General features: G+C 42.6%; 1 protein-coding gene across 1 annotated transcript; it reads right to left on the bottom strand.

Moving 5' to 3' along the window:
- Nucleotides 1-2,549: 2,549 nt before the first annotated feature.
- Nucleotides 2,550-10,124, bottom strand: LOC119737015 (unconventional prefoldin RPB5 interactor-like). The gene is made up of 8 exons (XM_038211077.1): nucleotides 9,993-10,124; nucleotides 8,587-8,665; nucleotides 7,504-7,639; nucleotides 6,483-6,638; nucleotides 5,653-6,013; nucleotides 4,982-5,171; nucleotides 3,736-4,014; nucleotides 2,550-3,224 (listed from the first exon to the last, which is right to left on the bottom strand). Exons 1-8 carry the CDS (start codon nucleotides 10,070-10,072, stop codon nucleotides 3,078-3,080), a joined length of 1,428 nt encoding a protein of 475 aa, XP_038067005.1. The 5' UTR covers nucleotides 10,073-10,124; the 3' UTR covers nucleotides 2,550-3,077.
- Nucleotides 10,125-10,230: the final 106 nt, after the last annotated feature.

The following is a 10,230-nucleotide window of genomic DNA, read 5'->3' as shown; positions in this document are numbered from 1 at the left end:
TTTACTCAATTGTTGTATCCTTGAGGTTATTTTATTTTCTACTACAAGAAAACGTTGTGGAAGGTTTTAAACTGAAAACAGAAAATATGGCCTTAAGCATCAAAGAAGCCACCTTTGTCTGGATCGTTAGTGTGACGTCAGTCCAGTCTAAACCACGCCCACTGGCCATTATGTAGCATTGGAACCATTGGAACCAGAAGCTAACGCAACTTGAGCGTTTATCCAATGGGCGCTTGTAATCAGTGGTGCGCGCGTGAAAGACAAAGTCACTAACGAACGGGATAGGCATGGCTTTTCTTACAACTGTGAAAATTGCAACTCGTAGTTTGAGAAGAAAAAAAAATTCTTTGATTAGGTTTTACTGGAATGGCTTCTCCACTAGTGGAGAAGCCATTTTATAGATGGATTCTGATTTGCGAATGTCTAAGTGATTAACCAGTTTGAGCCGGACGACGTGTACCCACGCAAATGTTTTGCGGTTTTCTGAAAGGATGATGGATAACACGTAGCAAGCGAGGTTGGAAAATATCTGTCAGTGACCCGCTTGGAGCGAGTGAGGCCGGAAATCTGAGTGTGCTGCCTGAGGGTCAGGGCTTTAACCCGCCTGGCTTGAGGTCAAGTGAAAAGTAACCCTCCCGGGTAATTAAACTCCCGGGTAATTATTCCTTCTGGGATGCTGTAGTTTTGAAGAAAACAATGAAAGGTGGTCATTTCCAAATATATGTCAATTGACACATTTTTGGAAATTTGTGTTTGTAGTTTCGCGAATCCGTGAATGAGTGCTAGCGCTGACACGGCGCACACGTACACAGTTGCTGTTATTTATCGGTTCAGAGAATATGCCCTGAATGCTGATTTCAGGCTTGTGCCATGAGTGGGCGCAATTCAAAATGTGACTCGGCAAATTTTGAAGTGAAATCGAGATCCAGAATGTCGTGTTTTCTCGACACATACAGCATTCACAGAGCTCGAACTTGATAATAATAAATAATTATACCGGAGTCTTATATAGCACACGTATTTACCAACAATTAGGTACTCCAAGGCGCTGGAAATTATGTCTATTATTATAGACAGGTAAATGAAGTTTACGAGAAATATGAGACCCATTATGTAGCACCTTATAAGATGCTGCGGCGCGCATATTGCAGCCACTGCCAGAAACACCGGGGCAAACCCCTTCTCTAAGCGATAAGTGTCACTGGGTTCTTTAACGTGCATTACACAACACACGGGACCTACGGCTTTACGTCCCATCCGAAGGACGAAGCAATAATGGTAATGTGCCTTGCTCAAGAGCACAAGCACCATGTTCCCATGGTCAGGATTCGAACAGACGCACCATGGCACATGAGTCAAACACTGTAACCATTGGACCACAGCACCCCACAAAAGATGAAATTGATGATAAGGTTCGTTGTTAAGCACCTGTCTTTAGATTACGAGCACTTCTGTTGCTTAAAAAAAAATGCACCTATAAAGTTTTAGCTGTAAAGATTGTTTGGTACAGTACTTAACCTATCAATTTGCTGCCCTGTAATTGTGTATTTACTCAGTGGCAATTTATTAATGTTGTAAAAGTTCTTGTTTTAAAAGAATATATTAAATTATCTTTAAAAAAAAAAAGGCCTGAGAGCAGCGTTAGACTGTAATTTTTGTTTGTATGTTTGACGTATGTATTGTCAACTAGTGGGGAGGGGGTTAAATTCACTGAAGCATGTCAATTTCCGCTTGGTCCACTGTGGCAGGTGTGGCCTAGCGGTAGGGCACAGGATTCATGATCGTGAGATTGTAAGTTCGAGCCCCGCCGTGGCCATGCGTGTTGTATTAAATTGGTACCGGCATTATTTAATGCTGGGAAGGTAACAGACTCACTGTGGAGGAGATTTGGCGATCCCCCCCCCCCCCCCCCCATGGACTCGAGTCTGGCCCAATCGCTTCGAAAGAGAGATGGGCACACAGGTTAGTCCCCCTGGTCCACTTTCTGCACTAGGAACTGATTTCACTCTCAGCTACGTAACTCAACCATAACATTAGGTGATTGCACACAAGCAAATGTTACTGAATCAGTCTTAATCTTTTAATCTTTTTATTTTCTTCACTGTTTTTACTTCTTCAAATAAAAATAATGACACACATGGAGTTGATCGCATCAATATAAAAAAATGGATTAGTTTCCAACTAACTTTTGATTGGCAAAGAACAATAGGTAAGTTGGCCAACAGAGAGATTGCAGCATGTTGATCTTTCATCCACTTTGCTGCAACTTGGACCACATTGACATGTCCCTTTCAATTAACTGTCTATATCTCTGGATGTAGGTGTCCAAATGAGATAGGCAAAACAGCATTGTGTTGAGAAATACTCATTCTTTAAGCGTATATCAAATATTATTAAACAAAATAGGAGCTAGTCTTTTAAATATTTTTTCCTCTAAATGTATCATATTTGTTTTTATACACACTGTATTGGGCCATGTCTGATATGGGCTTCCAGACCTATGGCTTTGTCTATGGGCTCCGTGCGCCAACTAAAGAGGGCGCGTTTGAGAGAGCTACGTTGACGGGACACACAGAAGTGTACTGCACCATACTTGTTAGCGCGCAAAGATTTCCTGAATGTGCAAAAGCTATTAGCCACTGCATCTTCGCGTGAGCGTCAGGCGGCGTCGGCGTGCGAAGACGTTCAAATTCAACTTGCGATAGTCTCCGAGACTACTCCCCGCCTCCACTAACTTTAGATACATTCGAAATACGCAGTGGATGGATCGGGAACCAATCTCGGTCATCCCCAACTCTCCTTTTCTGGCCGTTGATGGGGAACTTGTGCACGGAAGTTTCTGTGTAGTTGTATTGGACGCAGCAATATTTTGTGGGTTGAAACGTGAACAGTTTCCATTGATTTCCAGTGTGGCCCTGTCGACTTGTGACTCTCTGGGATTGGTATCACATGACCCTTGTCACATGGCTGTGCCGAGTTAGCCACTCACACAGTGCCTTCTCGTAACATAGGAATCCTCATTACTGCAATTACAGATGACACTGTCGCATGCTTCTCTACCTTCCATCCTTGGCCTGTCACCTCTGCTGCTGTCTAGCTGCCTTAAACCGAGACACCCTCTTCGGCTGGGCAGATTTTGTTTCCGGACTCTCTGGTGGAACCACTACAGCTGCGTTTTGATTGGCCGATGCGTCGGCTCGTTCAGTCACCTGACCTGAAAATGCCTGCATTTAAACAAAATTGATAAGAGTTGGCTCAATTCAAAACATGTATTGTGGTTTCCTTTCACAGACATAATTTCCTAAAACACTGTACACCGAGGGCCTTGTGAGAAAAGATTTTCACAGGCTAACTTGGGTGGGACTCAAACCCATGACCGCTGGCTTACTAGTGCAGGCAACTGACCACTCACCACCAATTCATGTGACAGAAATTGATAAGATTTGATTTCTTCTTAAAACCAGCATGGTGCAGTGGTACTTCCCTAAACTTTGACCTTGGGTTTAAGTCCCTACCTGAATCCGTAGGTTTTCTCTGGAATATCGTTGAAGGATTTGTCTTTATTGTCCAACCTCTAAACCTTAACATTTTGTTCATTTGCAGATTGAATTTACATCACCCTGACACAAAAGCATCTTATGAACAGCTCAGGCCTATTCAATGTTCAATATTTAATGGGTTTTGGTCAACGTTTCATTTAACTTTTTGTATTAAATGAACAGGATAGGAACTCACCGAGAGTGGTGAAGGCAGAATGACTGGATTTTTGGCCGCCTTTCTTTGCATCCCTTCTCCGCCCTTCACTCCGCTTACTAGATGGGATTTAGGATTGTGCTTGAGAATAGATTTCAGAGGCTGACTGTGGTTATCAGGGGCGATTTCGGTAATTGGAGTTGCTCCCTCTGGGCTCTGAGCTGGTAGTGACACATACTGGTTGTAGATGTCAGCTGGGCTCACTGCAGCTGTTGGAATTTCAGTGGGGTTAATACCTGAGGTAGATGATTTCAGGGAGATCTGCAAAACAATTAAAGAAACATCTCAAAACTAGATCTGAATGTTTTCAAGAGTCCAACAGATGTTAATACTGGTTGTTCTATATAAATTTATCTTTATTTAATTTAAAAAAAAGAATTTTTCTAATAATGTAACCAATGATTCCTCAAAAGTGCCCTAGGCACTGTAGCTCGAAAGCCTGAAAGAACCCTGTAGAGAGAAGACAATTAGAAGAAATTAAGTTTTGGAGGTGGGAGGAAAACTGCAGAAGAATATTCGAAATTCTGGGGAAAACCCACGGAATCAGGTACGAACTGAAAACCCAATCCACATGTGGACCAGGACAGGAATCGAACCCTGACCACAGCAGTGGAAGGCGAGGGCAGTAACCACTGCACCAACCTGACTCCAAATGAACTTGACCCCAAGTGAACTTGAATCCTCTTTTCTGATTTGTCGATCCACGGCAACAACAGTGTGATATTTATATAATATCGTATGTCCTAAAATGGGCCGTACGTGAAACGCGAGTTTCAGAATGACAATAGGTCGTATCTCACTTAAAATAACCTGGATGTACACACAAAGTCAATGGGCATCGAGATGTGACCTCGTTGCACAGAGCGTATTCATGCGAGATACGACTTTGTTGCAGAATGGAGTTACGACCTTGTTGCACTGACGCAACGATATTGGATAGCTTTGAGGAGGATACAAGAATATATTGCGCTGGATTTACAGAGAGAAGTGGCTGTGGGGAGGGGGGGGGGGGGGGGGGATACCGAGTTCTGCGTTACCCCATTTATAGCACCTGTATTGCTCTGTATTTCATTGTATTTACTCTTTCATGAAGCCATAAAACCATAAGAGTCCTGGGCCAGTTTTGGGCAGTAAAAGAAGCAACAGGCAGGGTGGTTCGGGGCAGTACTGGGACCAATGGGTCAAAAGGGCCTCCTTACAAAAGGTCACCATGTGTGTTCCAGCATACCTTGTCATCATTACTGGCTTGTTCAGTGTGCTTGAACGTGATCGTTGCTGCTTTGACTTGGGGGTCACTGTCATCATTCCCGTTATCAGAGTTCTGTTCGTCGCTCCATCTGACGTGCCTTCCTTCATTATTACTGGCATGACGTTCGTTGTTGTCTTCATCCGTTGGTTCTACTTCACCATCAGACATCCTGAAATGCAGAAAACCCTCAAAAATAACAACTCAGAATTAGAAAATCCAATGCGATTTGAATTTTGCATGATGAAGATTACTGCTTTTGAAGTTTGTGGATTTGGGGAGTCAGGTTGGCGTAGTGGTACTTTCCTCGCCTTCCACCGCTGTGACCCGGGTTTGAATCCCGCCTGGGCCAATATGTGGATTGGCTTTTCAGTCCCTGCCTGATTCCTTTGGTTTTTCCCAGAATATTCTTCTGAGCTTTTCCTCCCACCTCTAAAACTGTAACTTCTTCGCATTGTCTTCTCTCCACAGGTTTCTTCAGGCTTGCGAGCTACAGTGCCTAGGGCGCTTTTGAGGAATCCTTGGTTTCATTACCAGAAACGATTAATAATGATAGCAAGTAGGCCTAGTGGAGATCCACTGTTCTCTTTGGAAATAGATGGGAACTGCCCTCTAAATAATGGCCAGTTGAGTTTGACTTGGTTTCTACTCACAGCGCTAACTCGTCCAACACCTCCTCTTGCCGTTCCAGCTCATCCAGCCGCGCCCACAATTCCTCTTCTGACATCACCCCCCTGACCCCGCCCATCCAAATCTCCTCTTCCGTCAACCCTGCCTCCCAATTTCTTTCGCCCACAGTCCCTTTGCTTCCCTGCACTCTCGGCTTCGGGCTTGAATCCTTCGGATCTTCGCCTTGCAATGGACCATCAATGATGCTAGATTGTTCTACTTGATCTTCCCTCTGAATGGGCGGAGTCTCCAGTGATGCCTCGTGGGCGGAGGGGTCACTGTCCTCTTGGGGTTTACTTTCCCTGCTTGCAGCTGCGGCTGATCTCTTTTTCCTCTTACGTTCTTCTGTAAACAGAAAAATTTACAAAAATCAACAATTAAAGCTAACGAACACTCAAAAGTTTACAATCGAGGCAATTGCTACCATCATAAGGTTGGCTTTGCAAACCTCAGCTTTGCCTTTTGACTCTAGTCCCTAAACCTCCGAGCCTTGATATACATTGAAAGACTCCTCACTTTGGCTACATATTATTGAATTTGATGCTTGCGATGCAGAAAATTGGGTCAGAGTCTCCGAAGTCAACAGCCTTAAAACAGGAGATTGAAACCAATGAAGCCAAAGCTGAGAAGCTGTGGTTTGCAAAAAAAAAAAACAGCCTAAAAGACAAATCTATAGCCACATCAGAAATACCTGGCTATGGCTAGGAATTACACATGCACATCAATGGAAGCGGCTGACGCATTTCCCATAGAAGCCTGCGTTCCTGCTAGCCGTAGCCAAATATTTTGGACGTGGCCTTATATTTCCAGATACCTCTCCACTTGGCCTCCTTCTCAGGGTCATATTCCTCCCGGATGTCCACCAGGTCACCCTTTCCCTCGCTCATATCCTTGAGTTCGGAGGTGAAGCCTAGCCTGGACTCCAGCAGATGGCGCTGCTTGGCAAGGTCTGACAGCATGCTGTTCAAATCTAGGTAATCAAGAGATGAACATCAGCAAGTATGGGTTGCAGGCTGTTGACAAGGCTGTATCACTGCTGTATTTTTTAAGCCATCACCATGAATGTAACTATGCAGTGTTTCTGAAGAGCGAATCAATAAGCCATTTACGAGTGACCTATACCCTTTGGGATTTAAATTTGAAAAACATCTGGTACACTGACTTGCTCAGAATGCTTGGCACCTTTTAACTTTGAATTCTCCAGACCAAAGACACTGTTGCTAATCACATGATTCGGGGCAAGCTCTTGCATAGTTACGTAAGAGACACTCATCACCAATACATTGTTCACAATGGGTGGGAATGGCACAAAAACACCAGACCATGCCGGAGTTGGGGGTTGCTAGCATAAGGCTTGCCCCGAATCATGTGATATAGTAACAGTCTCTTTGGTCGGGAGAATGCAATGTTAAAACGTGCAAAGTATTGGATTAAGTCAGCGTTCCGGATTTTATTCAAATTTAATTCGCAAATGACTTATCTCTTCAAGGAGTTTCGTTTGCAAACGTGACTCAAAGTCACAATATGCCTGATTGAACAATTTCTTACTTGAAAATGCCAAAATTCTTTGTCTAAAATCATCTAGCAATAAAACATAAGAAGGTTTGCATGGTGGAAAGATACTATATGTAAGACAAGATAAGTTTACGGTAGCACCATGTGAATAAATCTCTTTTGTGAGTGTGTGTGGCTCCGGTTCTTTTCAGAACCACACACACTCACAAAAGAGATTTATTCACATGGTGCTACAGAAAACTTATCTTGTCTCAATAAAACATAGTTGACAGAACAAGATTTTTTAAGCATTGCTGTATTGGGGATGCGTCTTAACGTACGTTCTTTCCTCCTGTCGATTATTTCACAAGCCTGCTTGGCTGATCGCTCGGCAAACCAGTTGTCGCCAAGCAGGACCATGATTTCATTTGTGTGGACAATCTGACCTGGCATAAAGGCAACTGGCCCAAAAGGTACCTGCAAAAAACAAATGGATGAAGATTTGGATCAAGCCAAAAGATCTTTAACCCAAAATGTTGCTGGTGGGAAAAAAAAACCCCAAGAGGAATGGTCTTTGTTTGAATAGAAATTAATAGCAGAAATAGAGCCCCATATTCAAAATGCATATAGGTTCAAACAAAGTACACATACATGTACTTCGAAATTGTGAAGTTCCATCCTTGTAAATAGTCAGGCCTTTTTGTCTCGAGCAAGCCATGCTACTGTAATTTTCCCCTTTACGGAACAATGGATATAGGCCGACAATAGTTCGTGGGCACAGTCATTATCTGTCAGCTCAGCTCTGTTAATAAGTCTTTTTAGTGAACATGCATGTCTGCTTGTAATGATTTTGGGGTAGGGTTGCTAGCAAGGGAAGGAGAACTTGAGGTTACAGTAAACATATTCACAAGCAAATTCACCCTTCTACCATGGGCGTCACCAGGATGGGGCATAGGAGGGCGCTTGGCCCTCCTGGAAAGCCAAAAAAAACATCCTAAAAAAAAAAGCAAAAAAAAAAAGGAAGGGAAAAAAACAAAAAAACTGTGCAGTCATATTTGCTATTAATTTAATACATATTTAACAAAATGGGCGTCTGCAGGGGTGTCAATGGGGGTGGGGTGGGTAAATGTCTCCTGCTTACCCAAAAAAAAAGATAAATTGAGAATATGCTGGAGAAAGCACAAGGATTTTTTGGGGAAAATGTGCTTTGCCTTCCACATGTATCTTGCAAAGGGGACAAAAGCACAGGCATTGCTCTCTGTACAGCTGCACTTGTCATTTGTTCACTGCACCTGCATTCGTATTGAACAATGAGTGTCCTACTGTTCTTATTGTCCCTATAGGGCAAAAATGGCATTGAAAATTGTGCCTTTGTTTAATTGTGAAATGAGCAAGGGGCTGCCCTGTGGCTGTTGAAGAATTACCATGATATTTTGGGAGACTTTGTCGGGCAATGTCCTAAGCCTGTCCTGCAGTGCTGTGTAGTCGTCATCAAACTTCTCCCTGTAATGGAATTAGATGAAAAATCACAAAATAATGATAGTAAATGTAATGTATTAGGCCTAAATAGTTCTGCTTCCGATTACATGGCATTTGAAAATAGGGTAGGTAGGTAGGGAATTTTTTTTTGGGGGGGGATTTTTTTTAGGGGGGGGGAAATTTTTTGTGTGTACATAGTATTATATAGATGATTTTCAGGTTTTTTTCCTAATTTTTCCCCAAAACAGACGTGACAAATTAGGGTAGGGGCTGTCAAAATAGGGTAGATAATAGGGTAACCGGAAGCCGAACTATTTTTTTTTTTTTACCTTACTGTAGAATTGCATTGAGTTTTTTTAGTTGTCAATATAAAATGTCATTAGTAGTGAGTAGAAAAATCAGTTATACATGTTGCTTCACGGACAACTTTGTTACTTTTGACAACGTCCAAGTAAAAGTTTAAATATAACAAAACGAAAAGTAATAGGCAACCTTGTAGGTTTTTTTTTTTTGGTCACATAATTAAAAATCACCAAGGGGCTATTACTTTTTTAGAATAAGCCTGTATAAAACAATTGGGGATGACGAGAGCACGTAAATTATGAAATAAATATTCTTGATCTGGATAAATGTACCGTAATTATATAACACGTAAAATATCAGATGAGTCGTACAGGGTACAGCCCCTAACCCCCCACCTGTCCTCCCCCTACCCCTGTGAAAACATACATTCTCGACCCTCCATAAGGCTGCACAGTACAGGCAACGCTTGCAACGCACGCGCGTTGTAACACACAAATTGAAGGCGAGTACATAGAAAAAGGACCGACCCGTAGCTTTAGGGGATCTGACTCTGACGATATATATTCATATTGCCTAGTCCAAGTTACTTAGACCCAACTTATCGCCTTTTTTAACATTCGGACATGGTCTGGTGGTAGTCGCTAGATCATGTCCGAATGTTAAAAAAGGCGATAAGTTGGGTCCAAGTTACTCGGACTACATATGGCCTAGATACAAATTTAAAACAATAAAAATATGGCCCAGATCTAGCCCAAATACCTCTGGCTATGCTTGTGATGGCCATAGGATTTCGGGCTATGCCTCAAACACAATAAAAAATAAAAAAGGGCATTAAAAAAAAATCAATTAAAATAAAACCACAGTAATTAAAAGTAAAAAGTAGACAAACTACAGAGAAAGATGTGTTGTTTTAAAAACGAGGTCCCTCATTTCCATCCACATAGAGATAAAGCCCCCCCCCCCTCCCCGTCCCCCAAGCCCCACCCAAAGTAGGCCATCCACTTGGACCGCACCAATATTGTCATTCCCACCGTTCATTAACACGCACCATTTCTTAATTCTAACCAACGTCTCCTCCAGTGAACGCTCTTGCTCTTCCTTCAGCCGAGAAACATGAGCTGGGTCCATCAGTGGATAAACAAACTGAACAATTACACAGAAACTTAAGACAAGTCGCCCGTGTACTCCAATTCCCTCAATATTTTCTTGGATGAAATGGTCGTCGGGTGCTAAATATCCGTCGTGTGCGATTGCTAAACACTACGCCTTCTTTGATTGGATAAAAC

The sequence above is a fragment of the Patiria miniata genome, unplaced genomic scaffold (genome assembly GCF_015706575.1).
Source record: "Patiria miniata isolate m_02_andy unplaced genomic scaffold, ASM1570657v1 HiC_scaffold_3, whole genome shotgun sequence".
Lineage (NCBI taxonomy): Eukaryota > Metazoa > Echinodermata > Asteroidea > Valvatida > Asterinidae > Patiria > Patiria miniata.
The sequence above is the reverse complement of the archived record's forward strand: the minus strand, read 5'-3'. Positions and strand labels throughout refer to the sequence as shown.

What these genes read in the sequence shown, in the direction of transcription:
- LOC119737015 (XM_038211077.1), bottom strand. Translation starts at nt 10,072, where the DNA reads ATGGACCCAGCTCATGTTTCTCGGCTGAAGGAAGAGCAAGAGCGTTCA. An exon ending in TTGGTTAGAATTAAGAAATG is followed by an intron (nt 8,666 to 9,992) that starts GTGCGTGTTAAT and finishes ATTCCATTACAG; the next exon opens with GGAGAAGTTTGATGACGACT. An exon ending in AAGCCAGTAATGATGACAAG is followed by an intron (nt 4,015 to 4,981) that starts GTATGCTGGAAC and finishes ATTGTTTTGCAG; the next exon opens with ATCTCCCTGAAATCATCTAC.